We start from the raw sequence: 22340 nt of genomic DNA on the forward strand, positions 1-22340 counted from the left end.
TAGATTATGGTTAGGCACACAATAAATATTTTTAAATTTTATGTTTTTATGTAGAAATAGTTTGGAAATGTGGGGATTAGAGAGTAATAATAATGATAAACTATTAGCCAGGTAGAACAGAGTGGGCTGTGGTTTTATAGCAGGTAGACTTCCAAAAGTTGCAAGCACTACAGTTGTATGTATACACCTACACATATAAATATATCCAGGTGAAATAATTCTTACAGTTTTACTAAGTCCTTGAAAGAAATCTGTGTGTATGTGAGCTTTCTGTTAGACTCTTTATTTCCCTTTGAAAGACTTGAAAGAACAATAAAGGATATTTAGCTGTAAAATTAGACTATGTGGAGGTGAAATAATTTCTAGGAATATCAGCTCCCAGTCTTACATTAATGAAATAACTGTATTTTGATGTAACTTGTTGACCAGGCAGAGACCTCGTTCTTCATTCAATTTTTGATTATTTTTAAACCAGGACATGATTAATGTTATTAAGTGTTTATGAGCCATGTAGATCATTAAGTAGATGTGATAATTTCTACAAGCTGTTTAACCTTTACAATATTCCCTTTTTTCAGTCTATTGGAAATGCCAAAACTACCAGGAACGACAACAGCAGTCGCTTTGGTAAATACATTGAAATTGGTTTTGATAAGAGGTATCGAATCATTGGTGCTAACATGAGAACTTACCTCTTGGAAAAATCAAGAGTGGTGTTTCAGGTAATACTGATGTCATCTCTTTATTTTGCTGTGTCATACTTGAACCAATCCACTGTCCCACACTTCCTTTCCATCTTTGCCTACCTTATAGTCTAGAGCTCAGTATGAACTTGTCCTTGACTGGCATAATTAATAATAATTACATTTTGTACCACGTGAGGATGTTACATGAGCTGTTGTGTATTTTAAAAGTAAGAGACAGTAATAGCATATGGTTTAGCTGGAAGAGACTATTTTTCATTTCTTTTTGGTTTGAAGGTATGGAATTTAGAGTGCTTAAGTTCAGAATTAGAGTGTTGGTCATGAGTCATCACCTCCTGAGCTGTGTTTGTCTTTCATTTTAAAATTCAAGCTTTGCCTTGGCAAGGAAGATACTTCCTTTACCAGCTTACTATAAATGCTGAGGCAAATAGTGTTAGTTATTTTTGGAAAATGAAAAACTTCTGAGTATGTTCCTTTAATTCACCTACAAAATCCTGGTCTATAATTAATAGTTATCTACAGTTCTGAAAAGTGTTTTTTTTTTTTTTTAATGAAAATGTCTGTACGCTTCTTGCTGTTGAAAATGGATTAAATTAACCAAGAAGGAAGAGGCAGAGGCTGATTTATTTTCCTTTTTTCCACGTGTCTTCTGTGCTCTTAATGTATTGCTAGAGAAAGGATTATACATAGTAATTTATTTCTGCTCATGATTGTTTCTGCCACTTGTTAAGTGGTGAAAAATAAAAACTTCCTTTCTTTTTAAAGGCAGAAGAGGAGAGAAATTACCACATCTTTTACCAGCTTTGTGCCTCTGCAGCTTTGCCTGAGTTTAAAACGCTACGATTAGGTATGACATTCACATTCTTTGTGCTGTGTGACTGTAGGGACAAAGCAGCATCTCTGAGCTTTTTGAGCCAAAGACACAAATGAAGAATTGCTAGCTTTTAAATTCTAAACTTTTAAACCTTCAAGTACTAAAATGTATTGAAAATAACTGAAATTATAGACCTCGAACTTTGCGGTTTTCTGATAGAACAAAAGTAACAGATTTGTTTATTCAGCAGACTCTAATACACTGCAGTTGCAATCAATAGGACTTACTGTGTCCTGGAGGGTCAAATTCTTACCTCTTAGTTCTTTAAAACATTTTTTCCATTGTTCCAGCCACTAGAGAATTTTACCCTTTCTGGTATAAGCATCTGAAAAGCTTATTTTGCATCTTCATACTTCTACTTAGTCTGTTAGCAACAATTACTTTACAATCTGTTAACCTGGTGTTCAAAAAGCAGATGAAGGAGTTTTTTCTTTTATCAAATTAAAACGTTGATAGAAGAAAGGTTTCTCATTTAACAGGAGTTGGTGCTTTGTAAATGAAAAGCATGATGATGATCACCTCAGACAATCACTTCATTTTATAAATTCATTAATTTATAATTCATAAATTTATGAATTGCAGTGCTTCCTGTATATTTTTAAGAGTTTCATAGTAGGAAAACTGCCCAGCCTGTGCTGGTTTCTGAAATGCCGTTTGGTTTGAGAGTGTTTCCCTGCTCTTCTGCACCACCCTGGCACGTTTAGGATTCACATCTGCTAACACAGGAAAGAAAGGAACTGATGTAATTATAACTGAAGAAGCCATTTAGCAGACTTCTCAGTCAGCATTCTTGGAAGTTTAGCTGATCAGAAGAAAAGGAGTCTGTTAGTGCAGCTGGAAGCATGGCCAGTGAAACCATAGGAATTCACACAGGAGAGCTGCTGGTGTCCCAGTGGAGCCCAGTGCTGTCCCCAGAGCAGTATGAAGCTCTCTCTTCTCCAGCCTCCACTCCTCAGCCTGAATGGATCACAGATACTCAACAGACTGAACCAGGCCATAAATTAGAGAAGAAAATGGGCAAAAAATAATACCCTGATGTAGTAATAGCACAGTAATATCTGCTATTGGAGCATAATTCCAAATTGCTGCTGCTCTCAACTTGGCGGCTTCTGTGTAGGTGGTTGGCTCAGGTAACCAGTTAAAGAGTTACTGCTTCCAAAGTGATTATTCCACAGCTGTGGAAGTCTGAACCAAGGTTAGGTAGAGAATATGCTTGAGGACCTGCTGTGGGAACGAGGTAGCTTAAAGAATACTTACTTGCACAGTTAAATCTTGAAAAAATGGCTCTTTAGGATAAGTGTGTCTTATGAGCCAGAAGGTGAAAATATCCAGATATGTCAGATCATGGATTCCGCCAAGAGCAACTTAATCATGACATAGATTTACAGATGTGCTGTGAATTCCTGCATCAATGTGTGTAAAATATATATATATATTTATTATTACAGGAAATGCAAATTACTTTCACTATACAAAGCAAGGTGGAAGCCCTGTGATTGATGGTGTTGATGATGCTAAGGAAATGGTGAACACCAGGCAGGCCTGCACTTTGCTAGGTAATTGGTAAATCACACTCATATCCTAAATCTGATACACTAGCAAGTGTTTTCTGTATTATTTGTGTATATTTTTTCATACTCTGTAGTGTTTAAAGCCAGGAGAGTTTGATAAATTTTGGGGCTGAGATATGTGTGTGGCAGGAAGAAGGTATTTAAATTGTAGTAGAATTATAAATCTAAGAGGAGCACATTATGTGAACATAAATGGTGGATTCCCTTGGTGTAACATATACAGTGGTGGAGGTCACTGACAAAGCACTTTGAAACAGCAAATTAAATGATTCATTTTAATGGCTTTTTATTTTCATCTAGTTGTAAAACATTTTTTATAGAAGTGGAGCCAATTAGTACTGTCAAATGTCAAAGTCACACACAGCAGTCACTGTTTTTCTCTCCTCAATAAATTTTTTCATCAACTGCATCTTTCTCCATTCAAAACACTTTTTTCATCCTTTTTCCAGGGATTAGTGATTCCTACCAGATGGGAATTTTTCGAATCCTTGCTGGCATCCTTCACTTGGGCAACGTGGAGTTTGCATCTCGGGATTCTGACAGCTGCACTGTTCCTGTGAGTAGCAGATGAGCTGAAGGGCATGGTTTGCACTCTGACAGGTCTGCTTTCTGCTTGTTTGCAGGGACCTTTTCTGAAAGAGTAAAATGGAAATGGTTTATTTCTAATTTGCTAACGTTTTCACAGTTTTTTGCAGATAGATTTAACTCCTCTCAGTTTAGAGGCTTTAGACAGTTATTCTCTATATTATAACATTGGTATACAATTATAACTGTAATTGATCTGTCCTAGAAATGTCTAGTAAGCAGGCTAGCTTTGAAGTCCTGAGCAGGTGTCTAGATCTATATAGTCCTACATGAATATCTTCCCTGCGCACAGTAAATGCTTTGCCAGATGGGCTTTTTTGACATGAAGTGCCAGAGTGCCCTAAATAATTGCAAAATAAATGCTTTGCAAAGTCCTCTGGGATGTCTAGACATGAGCATAGGATGATACACAGATATGATTTGTGTGACTCATCTAAGTGTCATGGTTTTATCAGTTCTTTTTTGCCTTGGAGATCAGCAACAAGGACTGCATAGCCTGATCTGAAAAAAAAATAGTCCTCACTGGTGACAGCCCAGGCTTCTTACCCACATTCTGGAGATGAGAAACAAAACAGTTCTGGTTGGTCTCTTCTTTGGATTCAGAGTGACCAGTTTTTCCTTCTGCCTCTCTTTGAATGTCTGCTGCTGGCCTGCACAGCTTTCATCTTTCTCTCTCTTGCAATAGTAGCAACACTTCCAGAGTTTTTTTTTTCTTTTCTCACTGCCAGTCCCTTTCTCATGAATCTGCAGTGGCAGTTTCTGGACCTGAGCCAGCAGGTCCTTCATGGGGCCAGAGTGATTGGTGTTCCTGCCCTGACACCACCTGCCCTTGGGGTCTAATAGCTGCTTTGAAACCACAGCAGTAATCTGGCTCCTTGGTGTCTTATAAAGGTTTTCACTACAAAGAAAGCTCATTTAATGATAGCAGTAGAAAGCTGATGAGCCCCAGGACATGAGAAGCTTGCCTGTGTTGTGATGAGTATCTCCAGTGCAGGAATCCCACTGGCTGAGCTGGTAAAAAAGCTGCAGGTTCCTGTGCAACCTTGTCCTGGCCTGACAACACCTGGCAGGCTCAGGGACACCATTGCCTGGGCTGTGCTGTTCTCTGGCAGTAGCCATGGCACCACAGAGCTGTGTGCCATGCAGACTGTTCTGCTGGGAGGCACTGCTGTCATGGAACAATGGTGCTGCAGGGTGCTCAGCAAAGGGCTCCCTGTGCTGCTGTGGCAGTGAATCAGTTTGTTTAATGTCAGCTTGAGCAACCCTAATGTAACGCTCTTTTGTGCGGTGTTCATAATTATTATTACTTTATTATTGTCTTCCAAACCAGTAAAATATGCTCAGTTAGTTGGATTTTGGAGGTGTAGCTGCAAGGGGCCTGTATGCTGTAAGAACTAGAAAAAGCCCCAGAGAAGTCACAAGGATGTGGAAATATTTGGAGCCGTAGGACACGTGGTAACAGTCCTTGTGAAGACAGTGCCTGTCAGTGTGCTGCTGAGCCACCCGGGGCAACGGGAGCGTGATGAGGAGGCAGTGTTAGGGGAGCTCCTGAGGAGGAAAGACCTGCCTGTCCTCCTGGATTTCTAGTGATCAGTTTGCATGTTAGTCACAAAGTGTAGTACCTTCTTGGGTGGTAACTGCACTGCACTGGTCTTTATGCAGAAATCTTATATACCTATCTCAACCTACAAGCCTTGCTGGTTGATTTTACCCAGTTAAACAAAGCTCAGTTTTTTCTCTTGGAGAGTTCGCTTTGAGAGCTCAAGAACATCATTAGTGTGCTGCAATCTCTTAGTGTTGGTCTCCAGAATTCACTGAGAAAATACTTCAAGTATTTCTTTGTGAAGAGACCAGGGCACTAAAGCCCTTCCACACTTGTTTCTTGGCTGGGGCTGCATTGCCTCGTTGCCCATCACTCCCTGCCATGGCTGTATGTGACAGGCAAGAGCCCCATGCAGGAGCTGCTGTCCATTTGGGCTGAGACAGTTGTAAGAATTCAAAATACCAAGTCCACCCCAGTGAAGCCAGATGATTCATTTTTCTGAAGGTTGCAGGTTCCCTGTGTGAAGCATTTTGGTGAACTCAAATATAGTAAAATAAATGCCTTTGAGGAAGCTTATTCACTAATTCACTTCAACAGTATCAATGTGGTAAGTGGGTAGGGAACTTGCTAGGTTTTGAAGGAGGAAGAGCTGAGGAAGCTGCTGTTGCTGCTTATTGTATAATCACTGCAGGCAGGCAGTTCTTTTTACATGGTTTTATGTTTGCTATGGGTAATACTGATCAATATCTAACAAGCCTGTTTTTATTAGCCCAAGCATGAGCCCCTCAGCATCTTCTGTGACCTCATGGGTGTGGAGTATGAGGAGATGGCCCACTGGCTTTGCCATAGGAAGCTCGCCACTGCCACTGAAACCTACATCAAGCCAATTTCCAAACTTCATGCCATCAATGCCAGAGATGCACTTGCCAAACATATCTATGCTAATCTCTTTAACTGGATTGTAGATCATGTGAACAAAGCCCTTCATGCTACTGTAAAACAGCATTCTTTCATCGGGGTGTTGGACATCTATGGGTGAGTTTTTGTCAGACATATGACACTCTTACATAATTATCTGACTGCAAAGCATCCTTGTCTTTGTCATCTAGCACTGCATAGATTACACAAAAAAACCCCAAACCTTAGCAGCTGCTTATTCCAGCTGAAGGAAGTAGGTGGTTAGTTTTGACACACTAAGATCTTTGTCCTGACTTTGATGTTTATAGTGGGATTTCAGATTTTTTCTGTTGGTAGTTCATTTATCTGTTGCATTTTGGAAAGTTACATGGCAATTTTCATGTCAGGTTCCTCCAAGGTGGCACTTACAGAGAGGACAAAGGTAACTGATGTGCTCTCCAGGAACATCAGTCCTTTCCCTGAGTTCCTCATCCCTGCCTAGAGAGGGAGCATCGCTAAATTGCCTGTGTAGTGCAATTTGCCATTTTCCTGTGTGTTTTCTTGCTTGGCCTGTGTTATTTGTGCCTGAAATAATTCGATGAATTTAACTGGAGGGAGGGAATTAAAAATTTTGGGGTAATTTAATCTTTTTTTTTTCAGTACCCTAGTAATTTTGAGTATATGCCTATTTTAGATTTGAAACATTCGAAATCAACAGCTTTGAACAGTTCTGTATCAACTATGCCAATGAAAAACTGCAGCAGCAGTTCAATATGGTAAGTAGGAAATGACTGGCATTTCCTCTTCCCTTTCCCCTCATCCAAGTCCGTTCTGCTAATTGGGTCCCCAGTGGTTAGGATGAATTCCTTCAGTCTATTAAGCAGCTGTCCTGGCCGTGGGCTTTGAGGGATGGGCAAAGATCGACTATCTCCTAGAAATAGATTTTATGACTAACTGCTGCTCTGGGACTGTTTGAAATTCTGATCACAGTAACAAGGCAGAAGCAATGCTTGGCAATGAAGACCCTGAGATTGCCTGTCAGTGGGAGCACTGTGTGGATGGAGTCGGAGTGAGTGGTGTCTCCGTAACCCCTGAGAGCCCCTGGATGGGCAGAGGAGAGCACGGCTTTGCTGCTGGAGATTCGCCGCCCGCGCTTCCTCCCCGCTGTTAGTTTTTTGAGGCTTTTCAGCTGCATCCTGCAGTTGATGAATGACGTGTGGCAGAAGGCAGCTCTTCCCCCTCCTCCAGAGAGATCACGATTCTCTCCTCAGCCTTAGTGACGTTTGCAATTACATATTTTACCTGCATAATGATGAGGCAAGTTATTTTTGCCAGGTCTGTTGCTAGGCTCTGCTGCAGCGCCAGGATAGCTCTGACCTCTGGTTAGGATCCTGCCTCTGCTGGCAGTGTGTGCTCACAGGACTGGCTCCCCTGTGCCCTGGGTCATCCCAGTGTGCCAGGGGGTAAGCAGGTTGCTGGAGCAGAGGCTGGGCTCTCCAGGCCTGGCATGGCCTGTCTGTGTGGGTAGTGCCATGGCTGGCTTCAGCTCTGGGAGTGGGATGTTGTAACTGCAAGGCACAGGGCGTCTTGGAGTTTTCTCAGCTCTACAGCAAAATCTAGTTGCTGTAGGAGCTGTAATGGTTCTCTTCTTCAGTAAAGATAACTGTGCCCCTGTTCCCTTCACTCTCATGCCATTGCTGTAAGCACCTGCCTCGTGAAGGAGGGGGTGACAGGGCTGTTGTATTGGTGTCCTGCCAAGCTACCAAACCCAGTGCTGCTGAGCACAGACCTGCCATGCAGGCACACAGTGGGGAGGTTACTTTGAATTAAAGCCTTGTGGCTGGTGGCAGCAGGCAAAACTTCATGTGCTGCCTGGAGCAGCCTGAGCCTGGCTGAGGAGGGACCTTTTGGGACCTGGCTGACCACTCTGCCCTGCCTGGTGCCCACCACCCACAGGGAAGATCAGGTCTGAAGGCGTTTTTCACCACCTAATTGCTGGTTCCTTCACAGTGAAAAAACGGGTTTCTGTTTTCTTTCAGATCTTGGGTTGGATATGAGTTTCCAGGAGAATGGTGCCAGGGCTTTCCTGCCGGGTGCAGGGTGGGAACGGCTCCCGCGGGCGTGGCTGGGGAGGATGGTGTTGAGCTAACCAGATAAAGGGATGAACAGCTTTGTCAGGCTGGTTTTCTGCTGCCTGGCAGATGTGTGCTGGGGAACTGTGAGGTATCTGTGGGCTGTGCACTGAGCTCAGGGCAGCTAGGGCTGGCACCCCAGTTCAGGTGTTGTGGCACCCCAGTTCAGGTGTTGTGGCACCCCAGTCAGACCCTGCCCATGTTGCTTGGTGCTGTGGTACAGCACTCCCAGCACTCACAGTCTCCACCTGCCACAGCAGCATTGGGTGTGCAGAAGAACATATGTGGGGGATGAAGCATCATCAAAAATAACTGGAGTCAGCAGTCTTTTTGGTTTTTCAAAGTGCTTGTTCTATTAAGACCACAGTTTGCCTGTTTAATATCTTATTCTGTTTTTTCCTGAAGTTTTAATTAATCTCTTATGCACATTTCATTAAAGCTGTGCAGGTTATTTGTGATAATGTTTTTTTAATAAATATACAACTACATGGTTACTGATCTTCTGTGACAGGATTTTCCTTGAAGGATTTCAAGTCCTAATGCTCTTTCAGCTTTTGCTGAAGAGTAAATTTTAATGCAGTGCGTCATATTAGAAAAAAAAATCATCAGCCATTTAAGAGGAAATAGAGCTCTGTTCTTTTACAAGGAAACACAAAAGTATTTATAGTGAAAATTTGCTTCAAATAGAGCAGTGCTTGTCATTCCAAATCATAAAAGCATGCCACATCCCACTTTATAGGTTGCTCTTGGTTTGGAGGTTTTTCTGGGTTTTGTGTTCATTTTTTATAAGAGAAAGGAGCTTATGGTAATTGTGGGACAATATAGTAAAAAGGTAGGATATTTGCAGAGAATATGGAGTGCTTTAATTTAGGCTGGTTTTTTTAGGCCAGGAAAAAGGGTTAATTTATTTTTCATACACTTGTTAAAGAGTTTATTCAGTTGAACTAGTGTGTCACTTGACAGCCTGGATTAATGTGCCAAGATAAATTCAGTTGAGAGTTCAATGTATTTATTCTGCATTTCATTTCACAGAAAACTGTTTTCCTTTTGCCCTGCAGCATGTCTTTAAGCTGGAACAAGAAGAATATATGAAGGAACAAATCCCGTGGACCTTGATTGATTTCTACGACAATCAGCCTTGCATCAACCTCATAGAGGCCAAAATGGGAGTTCTGGATCTGTTGGATGAGGAGTGCAAGGTGTGTGTTCAGGGGCTTTCACAGAGAAAGATGTCATCAGCTGTCCTGCTTCTGGGCCTCCCAGGGAGGAGTCATCTGCAGACAGTGTTCATTTTGGCACTCTGCTGGTGCAAGAATTTGGAAAGCATACAAACAGGATTGGCAATTACAGGAGGAGTAAAAATGGTTTTAGTAATGAATCCTGTCTTCCCCTCCACCATGTATCTGTAGCTCTTCCTGGGTCTCTGATGAACTTTGTTTGGACTTTGACAGTTTTCTCTTTCCCAAGGATAAGCAAGTGCAGTCCTTGGTCCTGTCAGATATCCCCAAACTGCCTCTTGCTTGGTGCTTCACTCTTTGTCTTTTATCTTGGTTTATTTTATGCCAAGCCATGTACAGGGGATGGCTCAGAGTGTCTGCCTCAGTGGAAACCCAGCTTGGGATTCTTATTTTTCACAAAGCATCACAAAAAATCTCTATTGAGAGTTGTGCTCGGTCTGTTAATGTGCCTTTGGAATCCCTGCCTTCAGGTGTGTGACACTGGAGGCATTGTTGGTGCCAGATTTGTCCCAGCAGCTGCACCTGCTGCCAGTGCCCAGTACCTACCCAGTGTGGAACTGGCAAGCATGCAGGTGGTTACTGTGTCCTTGCTTCTGGCAGTGCGGGGGATCTGAGGAGCTGGAATATGAAAACAAATCAAGTTGTTGTCCTCCATCTTCTTAGATGCTTTTGCTACTGAAGAGTTCTCAAGACATTTTAAGTGTATTCTGTATTCTTTTCCGTAGATGCCAAAAGGCTCAGATGACTCTTGGGCCCAAAAACTGTACAATACTCACTTGAATAAATGTGCTCTCTTTGAAAAACCACGTATGTCAAATAAGGCCTTTATCATCAAGCACTTTGCTGACAAGGTAAGGACTTGTCCTGCAGTACTGCTTTCCTGCTGGTGTGTGGGAGGGGATCCTGGTGCTGCTGCAAACAGACTGGGCAGTGGCATCCCTGGCTCTGCTTGGCTCTTAGAGAAGTGTGCCTGCCTCAACCCCCGAGGAGGAGGAGAAGGTGAACTGGCAGCTGTGCAGAGCCAGGGACACACGAGCTCCTGACTCCATCACATGCTGTAACCACTGACCATCCTTTTGCCAAACATGGAAGCTCAGTGCATTTGTGGCTCCCAGCATGACTCTATCAATTCCAGTTATGCAACAGAAAATGTACAAAAAAGGAAATCCTGTACCCCACTCCTTTTAGCTAAAGAGCAGCAAGGAATTAATGTGGTTTTTGCTGCTGTCTCAGTGTGCAAAGAGAAGGGAGGCTAACACACCCTTTTCTATTGCTGGAGCAGGGTGTGCTGCTCCCTCCCTCGCCTCGGCTGTGCAGGGAACAGCTATTTCTAGGGAGCTGAGGGGTGTCTCAGTGGAGTGCATGTGTTCAGCTCCCAGCACTTATCAAACTGAGCCTCTTCTCAGGTTAAAACCAAAAAAAAAAAGTAATAATCCCATTTAATACAATTGTCCCGTTATGAAGAAAAGCTGCCTCAGAGTACTGTCAACTTTGTCAAGAAAGGTTTCAAGAAGCTCTCGGCTCTCTGTCTGAGTAGGTCTGCACATGCTGACATGGGGGGGTTGGAGGCCTTTATCTGCCTCTGCTAGGTTTCTCCCAGGCTCCTGAATTTATGTGTAGGAGAAAGGTCCTATTCTCTTTGCATCTAGTGTTACCTTAATGAAAGCAGGAAGAACATCTCTGTAACTGTTTAGATTCACGAGTTCTGATCTATTTTGTGGATAAGAGAACAAGAAGGAATTAATTAATATTTCATAATCTGTTTGTTAGATTAAGCTTTGATACTGAAAGCAAGGCTTTCCTATATCTAGTCTGTGAGCAGCAGAAAGTAGCTCCAAGCAGGTACTAGCAAAGCTCTAAGGTCTGCCGTGCTGCCTGTGGTAAGCATTTCATGTTTTCTGTGTGCTTACATGAATGTACACGGATATCTGGGAGGAAAAACAAAGCCACAGCTGGCAGGTCAGCAGTTGTGCTCCTGGACAAGGCAGGGATGCTGCTGCCCTCTCTTGGCCTGGCCTCTCACAGTAAGAGCATGGCTGGTTCCCCAGGTAGTGCTCAGAGTGGGCTTCCAGCTGCAGAGGAACCCTGGGGACATCCTCTGTCCTCTTCCCAAGGAATTCCTTGAAATGTTTTGCAGCTCAGGGTATAGTGTCGTTGTGCAAGCACTGGTAAATGGACTTTTGACAATAGTTTTGGTTTTCTTTCAGCCTTGAATTAGGACATTGAAATAAATGTTAGGTTTTTATCTGACACTGGCTGTTTTTGGTCCAGGAGATGCTGTATCCCTCTGACAGAGGGTTGTTACATATTGTCACAACATTCAGACATTTGATTGCTGCTGGTAAAATTAGTCCTTCAGAGCACAAGTGAGCCATTTCCACAATAATCTGCAGGCAGATGTATTTGCTGCCTCTCAGCTAATGAGATGACAGATACTTTGTTCTCAGTTACATCTGGATTTCAGGCAGCTCTGCAGCCCTGAGGAGTTCAGTGAAGGAGATGCTCAGCACACACTTTGGTTCTTCACCCTTATGGTAGCCATTCAGTCTTGCTGCCTTACCACAGGCAGCAGTGGAATATGTCTGGTGTAATGCAGTAGCAGTATTCCTCTCTATTTTAATTTTACTGGAAAGCATTCTTTTTGAGGAAAAGCTATATTTAAGAAAGATGCACTTTAGAGCTGATATTTTCAGTATGTAGAAGAATTGTGTTTTAAATGTGAATGTTACAGCTGGTGAATTCTATGCAAATTATTCTTATATATTATTATATATATTATTCTTTAATATTTCTAATAATTTTTCTTGTAAAATTATGGCTTTCAGGTGGAATATCAATGTGAAGGCTTTTTGGAAAAGAATAAAGACACAGTTTATGAAGAACAAATTAAGGTCCTAAAATCAAGTAAGGTTAGTATAAGGATTTTTTTTTTCCTTTTTTTGCAGTTAGGAGGCCTTGAATTAAGGGTCACAGAAAACTTCTTATGAACTTAGGAAATATTTTCCCCTTAGTATGAGAATGACTGAAATTGAACATAGTTTGTGTTTTACTTGGTTATCTGCATGAATTTAGAAAGCCCTATATCCTAACTTTTTTCCATGTAAGATCAGTCTATTTGAGCCACTAATTTCACTGCTTGTGGTTCATTTTTGTTGTTGTTTTGGGGCCTCTTTTGTTGGGTTTGGGTTTTTGAGTGGGGAAAAGGGGATTTAGGGAGGGGGGTTTCTATTTCACATAACTTTGCTATATTTTCTGTAGAGATGTCAATGACTTCTGATATACTGTAGTGATATAAGAAAGCTTAACAGTTAAGCCCTTAATTTTATAACCTGAAAACATAAGGTCCTTGTTTATGGCATGACAACTGAGCAGAAAATTTCTGAAGGAGAGACAAGTTCGGTTCCAGAAGAAAAATGAGAGAGGAATAAAATATATAGACCTTAAGGGCACAAACCAGAACTTACAGTCTTGTCTCCTTGATATCTATGAAAGAAAGATAACATCTGAATTGAAAAATACTGCATGAAGGAATATTATAGAACAGGCCTTCAGTGGCATCATCTGTGTTTTGTAATGGCAGAGATGCTGGTTGTGCTCTCAGAAATGTGAAGGCAATTAACTTGACATTGCACAGTGATGGCTGTTGGGAATTTGCTAGCTCTAATGGCCCAGGAAGCTGGGTATTAAGGACAGACTATTTAAAATTATGCTATTCTATCAGGAAAACCAACGTTTTTCTCTTCTGTTTCTATTCTGAGCAGATAATATGAAGCAAAATGATTAAAACATGTGGTATAATGAAACACCACAGCAGACTTTCCACTGGGAGAAGTGTTGAAGTGTTTTAAGTGAAGCCAGTTTCTGGGGGAGGCAGGTGGCACCTTTGGGGAGCTGGCAGAGGCCAGGCAGGCACCCTGTGCAGGACAGAGGGACAGGGTGCTCCCTGGGATGTCAGCCAGTGACTGAGGGACAGACAGTGGGGACAGAGCTGCTGTAAAAGCCTGACAGCTGCTTGGGCAGGCTCAGTGTAGCTTGAGTCAGCTCAGTCTAAACACTAAAAAAACATGTTTTTACCCCATGGTAAATTTTGCCAAAACCAGTGTAAAGAATGTTTTGGTTTTGTTTTTTATCAGCGCCACTTTGATGGTAATTGTAGTAGAACTGCATTTCTGATTTTTATTTTATTTTGTTGGCGGTGATGTTTTCTGGGTTTGCTGTGCACATCCAACAGAAGGTAATTCTAAATTGAATGCATCATCTGTCATCCTGCCCATACCCACTCTCATGGTTTAGATGCTTCTTTGCTCTCCAAAGTGCATGACACACTCTGCTCTTGGCAGGCACTGTAGAGCTCAACTATTTATTTTGGCCTTCTCTGTAAATCCACCCACAGAACCTCTGTGAACTAGTTCAGTTTCCATGCATGTATCATGAAAGCAATACAACAATCCTGAGCTTCTATGCTTGCTACTGGCATGGTTGTTAAAATCTTCTGTTGTGGCTTTGTATTGAAAGAAATGATCTGTGAGATTGTTAGCAGCATGTGTGTTGTCTGAAAAAAATGACAGGAAAGAAATTCTTGCTTGCTTGTTTTCTATCATATGAATTATCTATCCTTTGATCAGTGTTGTCCCTCTCTTTGAACACTCCAAGTGTTCTGTGAAACAAAGGAAATTGATAAGATACTACTCCCAAAGAGGAGTAGTCCCACAGTGTGGATTACTGCAGCACTACTCCACTATTGCTGACCTGTACTGGAGAGGCCAGTTCCTTTCTTCCACCTGGGGTAACTGGGCCAGTGTCTATGAAAATAGTGCCTTTGAGATGCACTTGCTCATTTTTAAAGGCAGATTTTCCCAGGGCTGAAGAAAGGGAATGAGGCTTAGGTATGGACAGCTTAGAACTCATCTGTCTGCAGTAGACACAATGGGCACCCTGTTCCTACCTCCACCTCTGGACCTTCAGAAAAATCATTTTACATTCAAATAAGTTTCTGAACAGGCTGAAAAGACCTGGCTCTGTAGCTCAGCTGCCTGTGCACACCAAGTCACTGCATAATAGGCAGCTGACAAGGAGGGGCTAGCCCAGTCATCCTCAACTCTTGTGTTGAGTCAGTAGAAGAAGAGTAAATCACCCTCAGGAAATGTTCTTCTACCAGCTACAGAGGTAGGCTCAGGTGAGATAAAGCCAAGCTGTGATATTCCTTTATAAGTTCAGGAATTCAGGATACCTTTGTAGCATCCTCAGTCATTCTGTTATGCTGGAGTGCTATGCTGGGTGCTACTGGGGAGCATTTAATGCCCTCTCCAGCCCTTCTGGCACAACCACAGGGCACAGGTGCCATTTTGTTGTGCAGTGTGTTCCATTGGTTGTTGTGTCTGCTCACCAAGTTTTATAAGAAAAAATCAGTTTTTAAATTTTTTAGATTGTACTTGGCCCAAGCGCTTCCTAGTACTGAAAAATGAATGTTCCTATCTCTTGGGAAAAAATGCACAGATGCTAGATATAAAATTATTCATGGACAGGTAGAGAAGTTCAGATTCTCTTATAATGGTTCTGACATGCTGTAGTTGTGAGTAGAAAGAGCTGCTGGTGGTATTTTTAGTTGTAAGTTGCATCAAAGCAACTGTTTTGTATCAGTATATTTTGTAGCCATTAGAGAAAGGGAACCAGAAGTCTTGTGTGGTATTTGGAAAGACATTTCAGGTTTTTGTTCCACTCCCACTGGCAGGGAGTAGATATCAGATAAATCTGGCTAGTGGGTTTGTTTTTTTTCAGTTGATGGTTCCTCCTTTAAGCTGATTATTTCAATTTGGAGTGATAAAGCAGGAATCATCTTTGCTGCCTGCTGCTTTATTCAGTGTCCCAGATACCTCTAAACCACAAAGGAGACTGATGTACCACTGGAATATGAGAGGACCCTGTTTCTTCCTTAGATCAAAGTAGTCATTTATAATTGCAACTGGTACTCATGAAACTACTGTCAGTATCTAACAGTTTCACATGGTTATTGTAGGCTATGTGAAAAAAAAAAAAAACCTCTAATCAGAATTTTATCTTCAGAAGGAGACTCACTGATCAAATCCACAAAAAGTTTTGGTGTTAAATCATGACCCACTCCCTATACCACTTAGCCTGTCTAATTTTTGCCTTTTCCCTGTGAAGTTCAACAAAAATGCAGTTCCTACAAAAACTGAGCCTGGAATTTAACCTTAAGCACTACCAGGTGCAGTCACTTGCTGGATTCTTACCCTCTGTGTATTTTTTATGCTGCCACACCAGTTTAAGCTGCTACTGGAGTTATTCCAGGATGAGGAGAAGGTCCTCAGTCCCACATCAGCAGCCCCTTCAGGGCGCGTGCCTCTGTCTCGAACACCTATCAAACCAGCCAAGGCCAGGCCAGGGCAAGCCAGCAAGGAGCACAAGAAAACTGTGGGACATCAGGTGAGTTTGAAGATGCAGCCTTATTAAATAATCTCTCCCTTTACCTCCTGTCTCATAGGTCTCAAGGTGTGCTGGTGTCTCATGGCATCCCTTGTGATTTTGAGAGAGGTGCAGTTTATTGTGACTTACAGCTTGGCACAAATAGTCCCTGGTTACTAATGCACTGTGGGGAGTAATTTGAGGCAGCCCATTTTTTATTATGGTGCCAAACCCCAAACTGATGCTTTTCAAAACATATTTAACATGGATGCCGAGAAGTTTTGAAAATCTTAAACTGGATCTTCTGGATCATGTGCCACCTTCTCTGATTCAAATCAAAAGTGGGGTTCAATTCCCAGAAAACTTGGTTCCACTTATCAGTGGCCAAACATAAAATATCCACATATCTTTGCCATAATTAAATTAAAAGTATGCAAATCAGGTCTGCTTTCTGAGGTTATCTCAAAGATGACTGAGCTTATTGAGGCTATTCCCTGACATTTTTGTTCTTTTTTTTTTAAAAAGTTTCGAAACTCTCTTCATCTGCTGATGGAAACCCTGAATGCTACAACTCCACACTACGTGCGCTGTATTAAGCCCAATGATTTCAAGTTTCCATTCACGTAAGAGGCCAGTTCCTGTGTGGTTTGAGTAGCCCATGTTGGGAGGGGATTGCCCAAAGCCACGGAGGATCAAGGCTCACTCGGGAGTGAGGTGCTGTGTCTCCTTTCTCTGGTTGTGGATTCACTGTGTTGTACGTGGATTCCAGCAGAAGGTGTTTGGGGATGAATAGAGGGAGAAATACTTCCTGATGCCATTTTTTTGTTTATGGTGATCCATGAGAAAAAGATTCCAACATTTTCATTGCTAGCAGTTTTAAATGTAACTGGTGGTTTGCACTCCTTGAGCTCATTTGACATTTGCTGGAATTTGTTTTTTTCAGATTCCAAAGCCTTTTTCATTATCTTTTTTTTTTTTTTTTTTTTTCATATATGAACTTGCTTAGAGTTTTCCTCAAAGCCCAGGCACACAAAGGCTCCCGTAGCTCTTGTGCTGGCCAGCAGGAAGTGCCAGTGGGCTCAGGCAGTTCCTCAGCCAGGCTGTCCTCTGTTACCCCTGAGATTCAGAAGCACCTTACCCACTACCCACCACATCCACCCTGCTCCCCACTGTGCCACTTCTCTCCTGGGTGTGAACACAACCAGGAGCCCCAGATAATGCAAGCCTAGTCCCACAGGCACCTTTTGTTCCTACCTAGGTTTGATGAAAAGCGGGCAGTGCAGCAGCTGAGAGCTTGTGGTGTCCTAGAGACCATCCGGATCAGTGCTGCTGGCTTCCCCTCCAGGTGTGTTTGCTCTCTTTGGATTGCTTCTAGCTGCAGTTCTTTTTAAGGTAATGTTCATTGTTGGGACTGGCACTCTGCTTTTGGGACAGGTGGACGTACCAAGAGTTCTTCAGCCGTTACCGGGTTCTGATGAAGCAGAAAGATGTCCTTGGTGACCGAAAGCAAACATGTAAAAATGTCCTGGAGAAGCTGATTCAGGTACTGGACTTAGTGCTGAGAGCATTTGGAATCTGCAGGAATAAAGACAGTGTTCCTTACTCCCTCATAGCCACACTATTTTAGTACTTCTACAAAATACTAAACCACAAATGTATCCTGTAGCTCTTTGACTGCTGTTTCTTTCAACTTAGAATCAAACAGCCAAAAAAATTTTTTTTTTTTCAGTGTGCCTTTGTACATTCTCGATTTTTCCCTCAAAGGAGTACTGCAGCCTGTAGACATAAAAATATTACTCTCTTTCTGGTTTAGTTCTGAAATTCCAGATGTGTTTGAGCAGCAGCACAATGCTTTGTTCTTATGTAGTTTTGATACAAATAAGTGATGTGTACATGTCTGAAGCCCCAGCTGCTTTGTTTGCACTGTGTAATGTGGTTGAAGACGGACCATTCAGAGGGGTCAGCTACAATTTAAGCAGAAAATTGTACATGTGCACTGCCTGTATTGCTTTCATCCTCTGGGCCCTTTTGTCACCTCCTGTAGCCTTCCATGTTATTATCTTTATGGCGCTCTCATCTGAGCAAAAATCTCACATTGCTCCTTTGGGCCATGCTTGTGGCCTTATTATATTAATTTTTTAACAGAATCATACAGTCAAAATACCCTTCTCCACTACTCAATTTAAGTCTCAGATTACCCAAAATATTACACGGATAATTTTGCCCCTTTACTAACTGTGCTTTCATTTAGCCCTTCATTCCTTTTTTTATGCACTAACACTTAATGCCGTAACTTACCCTCTTTTTACCTTTGGAAATAGGACAAGGATAAGTACCAGTTTGGTAAGACAAAAATATTTTTCCGGGCTGGTCAAGTAGCCTACCTGGAAAAAATAAGGGCAGATAAGTTGAGAGCTGCCTGTATCCGCATCCAAAAGACGATCCGAGGCTGGCTGATGAGGAAGAAGTACGTGCGTATGAGGAGGGCTGCCATCACCATCCAGAGACATGTCAGAGGGTACCAGGCACGATGGTAAGCACTGCTCAGGGCAACCCCCACACCAGCCTCAGGCCAGAGCACTATAAGTAGGGCATTTAAACGTGATGCACTTGTTCTTGCCTTCTTACACTGCCTGTGAGGAAAGGATTTTCCAGGGAAATGAAGGAAGTTGAATGTAATGAGTGTGTCTGTCCTGCCTGGTTTTGACCTTTCTGAGAGGACAGTAGCACCCTGGCTCTGTGATGCAGAAAACAAGTAGTACTCAGGAGATACATTGCAGGTGAGGTAAAGCAGGACTGTCTGAGTCCTTGCCCAGTTTCCGTGTGCCCTCCCAGCTGGGCTTGTCCTGCTGGAGGAGCCATTCCTCATCCAGGGTGCAGCTGTAAAAGATTCATCAGTCAGTGATTTGTTTGGATGGACTTCTGAGGGATGGCCATGGGGCCAGAGAGAAGGGCAGGAATACAGGTGGTATTGTTCAAAGACAAGGTGGTGATGAAGGCTATAATAACCAACCTTCAGAACGAGGCAGATGTCAAGATGCTTTGTAATTGTCTTACTGCAAGAGTCAAGAGCAAGCAAACATTTTCTACTAGTGGAGGTTAGGAGAGTGGATCTGGAAGATGACACAGTGGAAACATCTTTAAAGTTGCAGAAGAGGTGATGAGAAATTAAGCTGAATTTACCTTGTCAGTTGTATAATGCAGTTCTTAGGGGATGTGAAAGCATTTCCCTGTAAAGCTTTGCAGAGTTTCTCTTAATTTGTCATTCTGTTGTACTGCTACACAGCAGAATAGCAAGTAAATATACTGTGTCACTGACAACATTAAGAAGAAACTAAAGACACGGGATATTAAAAAAACCCCAAGCATTCAATCACATAATTACAGGTATTGTTTGTAATCTTTTCCTCAGCTATGCCAAGTTCCTGAGGAGAACACGAGCTGCCATCACCATTCAGAAGTTCCAGCGCATGTACGTGGTCCGCAAGAGATACCAGTGCATGCGAGATGCTGCCATTGCCCTTCAGGCTCTCCTCAGAGGGTACATGGTCAGAAACAAGTACCAAATGGTAAGAAATCATCATGTTCTTTTTCCCTCTGACTTGATTTCTGCACACTTTGAGGACAAGGCTTCTCTGTGGTGTTATCTTGGGAATCTGAAATGTTTTGTGTGCGTGCTGTTAGGTGTGATTAAGGGACAGCACCAGGAAATTAGGCACCTCTAATACTGTCATCAACTTGTCATTTTAGACATATTCTCATTGTCATCATCAACACAGATGTACTTAGACTTTCAGTGCAGCCAGTGGAGAATCCAACTGAGATTTTTTCACTTGTTATATAGAATGTCAAAGAACTTTAAATATTGAAAATAGCCATGCTTTTAATCTGCCTCCATGAGTCCAATCAGTATTGCTTACATCAGTATACATGTGGTGCCTTCACTACTGGTCCTTTCCCATTCCTAGTCTCAGTGATTCTGAAATGGCTTGTGGAATTATGTTGGCAAAGGGATTGCCACAAAAGCTGGATCTTGAAAGTTATTCATGGATGGAGTATTTTTTTAATGTCTGTTGGTTTTGGTGTGGGGATAAATTGATATAGCCCTGACCTCATGATATTGATAATATTTTCCCCAATATGCTTGATAAATTATTCAATTGAGAAATCAGAATTTGGTTTTCAGTGCTAACAGGGCTGGAAACAGAATTATGATGCAAACTGCAAAGTGCTAACATGTTTCATAGTACTTTTATCTAAAAGAACTGTTTTAACCAGGCTCAAAAGTCAGGCTGTATTTCACTGAAAAGTTACCAAGGGATTTGTTTTTCCAGGCATGTAGATGTTAAGGCCATGCAGCCAAAAGCCATCTGATGCTTGTGTACCATATCTTTCTTTTTTATATTTCAAGTTTCTGTATATTTTTCATTTGTATTAAAGTTGCTACATAGTCACGTTCTAATATAAACTAACCATGAAGTTGAAAAAACCAAAACAAACCTTGATAAGAATTTCTTAGTAGCAAGACCCTGTGCTTGCTATTCTTTTGTGTGGGTATCCACTTGCCTTTTTGTTGGAATTCTTAGCATTCTTGCTATTGCAAACTGTATTTGTGATGTTAAACAAGATGTGTTTTTAACAGTGGTCTGACAGATGTGAGGAAGTGACACCTGGGTCACAGCAGCAGGTGGCCTAAAATCTTCAGCAAGATGGGAGTTGTTTCTCTATGCCTTGTTCATTTCATGAGTAATACACAGCCCATCTGTCTTGTGGCACAGTTTAATAAACCTGTTATAATCCCTCCTAATGGAGGTGGCAGGTGTCTGGAGGAGTCCCTGGAAGGGGTGGTCAGACCTGCCTGTCAGGAGGTTCCCCCTCGAGCTGTGAATTGTTCACCGCAGTAAAACACGACAGTCTGACGAGTGCCCCTGCGGTGTGCTGTGTTTGTCTTGTGCTCCTAAGGTGGGATTTTACCCCAGCTGAGGTACAGGATGGCCAGGGAGGGAAGCACAAGCTCTGTGTGCCATGGGAAGGTAAACACGGCTGTTGTGGAGCTGGTGATGGCTGCAGATGAGTGAAACTGCAGGTTGTGTGACAGGACACCTGGGCTGAGCCCTGGCTGCAGCAGTGTGTGATACACGTGTTGTTCTTTAGGATTGTGAAAGGTACCTGTTGTTGTTGGAGGAAGAGAGGGCATGTGTTGAGTCACGTGGGCAGTAACAAGGAATTTAATATGGTTGAATCATCTGTTTCACACGTCCTGGGGAAAGCTCCTGCCTGAGACATTGCAATGTGCTTCTCAGCTGGACAAGGAGGCTAGTTCCTCCATAGCTTTGACATAAACTTTGACTATCCTGCTTTCCTGGGATATTCCTGGTAGATGAAGTAACTTTCCTAATCCTCTCACCATACTTTGGAGTGGCTTGTTTCCTCACTGGATTGCATGGATGTGAGAATTCACTGGCAGATGAGGAGCACCCCTGTGCCATGGAGGTATTTTACAGGACTTGTTGCTTTCAAACTTGGGGTCAAAATTGTTGAAATCTTGTTGTATTCCAGTGTTCAGGCACCTGCTGGGAACTTGAAGGAGAGCTCCAGAAAACATGTAAGGAGGAGGCAGGAATGCCAAGTGCATGATGTGCAGTCAGAAGGACTTTGGCTTTTGACCTTGCTGCACTTTTCAAAGAGCTGCTTCCTTACCCTGGTGTGCTGAATGCTGCTATATCCTGTCTCATTTTTAATTCAGAAATAAATGCTAAGGGAGAAGGTTTCTATGTATTATTGTCTTGCCGCTTTGCCGGTGAGTTTTAAATTCATTGATGTGGAACTGTAATGCTTCTAACACATTTCAGTTCATTTCCTAAGCAGTCTAAAAGAAAATAAAATTACTGGCTAGTAACAAAAAAGTAAAAAAGTAATAAAAAAACTGACTAGTTTGTCTTATCAGCTTTGTGGTAAATCAGTGTAATATTGTGAACTGCCTATGATATTTAAACTCTCAATTCTGAGCATTAACTTGAAATCCTAAATAATGTTGTCCTTTAGAATAAACTGTCTAATTTGCAGAAGCTTTATTAAGTGAACTCTAAAGCTCTCAGAGTATAGGAAGCCTTGTGGATTTGGGCAGGCTCTCCATGCATAGCTGTAATCTGCTTGAATTCAGGGGGTCCATTCTGGGGGGTCTCTGATTGAATTAGTCGGTCAAGTATCCAAAAACAAGGGGTAGACTCTTCTTAGCTGAACTCTCTGGCTAACACACAGATGGAGATTGCTGGCATTCATTACTGGTTTATGTTCTAGATTTTTTTTTTTTAAACATGGATTTTTTTTTTTTTACACTTCAGCTATGCTTGAAATTTCTGCCATAAAACAA

The 22340-nt window shown here is 42.1% G+C and overlaps 1 protein-coding gene across 1 annotated transcript in view; it reads left to right on the forward strand.

The window, feature by feature from the left end:
* MYO5A (myosin VA) overlaps positions 1 to 22340 on the forward strand; it is a 99830-nt gene that overhangs the window by 48452 nt on the left and 29038 nt on the right. Inside the window, exons 6-20 of the mRNA XM_062501729.1 lie at positions 579 to 722; positions 1470 to 1551; positions 3027 to 3134; positions 3599 to 3705; positions 6047 to 6312; positions 6869 to 6950; positions 9365 to 9505; positions 10270 to 10395; positions 12370 to 12453; positions 15827 to 15988; positions 16493 to 16590; positions 17226 to 17312; positions 17402 to 17510; positions 18289 to 18500; positions 19380 to 19536. Of these exons, the coding sequence (XP_062357713.1) occupies positions 579 to 722; positions 1470 to 1551; positions 3027 to 3134; positions 3599 to 3705; positions 6047 to 6312; positions 6869 to 6950; positions 9365 to 9505; positions 10270 to 10395; positions 12370 to 12453; positions 15827 to 15988; positions 16493 to 16590; positions 17226 to 17312; positions 17402 to 17510; positions 18289 to 18500; positions 19380 to 19536 (1965 nt within the window). The remainder of the gene's footprint in view (positions 1 to 578; positions 723 to 1469; positions 1552 to 3026; positions 3135 to 3598; positions 3706 to 6046; positions 6313 to 6868; positions 6951 to 9364; positions 9506 to 10269; positions 10396 to 12369; positions 12454 to 15826; positions 15989 to 16492; positions 16591 to 17225; positions 17313 to 17401; positions 17511 to 18288; positions 18501 to 19379; positions 19537 to 22340) is intronic.

This window comes from Cinclus cinclus, chromosome 13, assembly GCF_963662255.1.
Source record: "Cinclus cinclus chromosome 13, bCinCin1.1, whole genome shotgun sequence".
NCBI classification, from domain to species: Eukaryota; Metazoa; Chordata; class Aves; order Passeriformes; family Cinclidae; genus Cinclus; species Cinclus cinclus.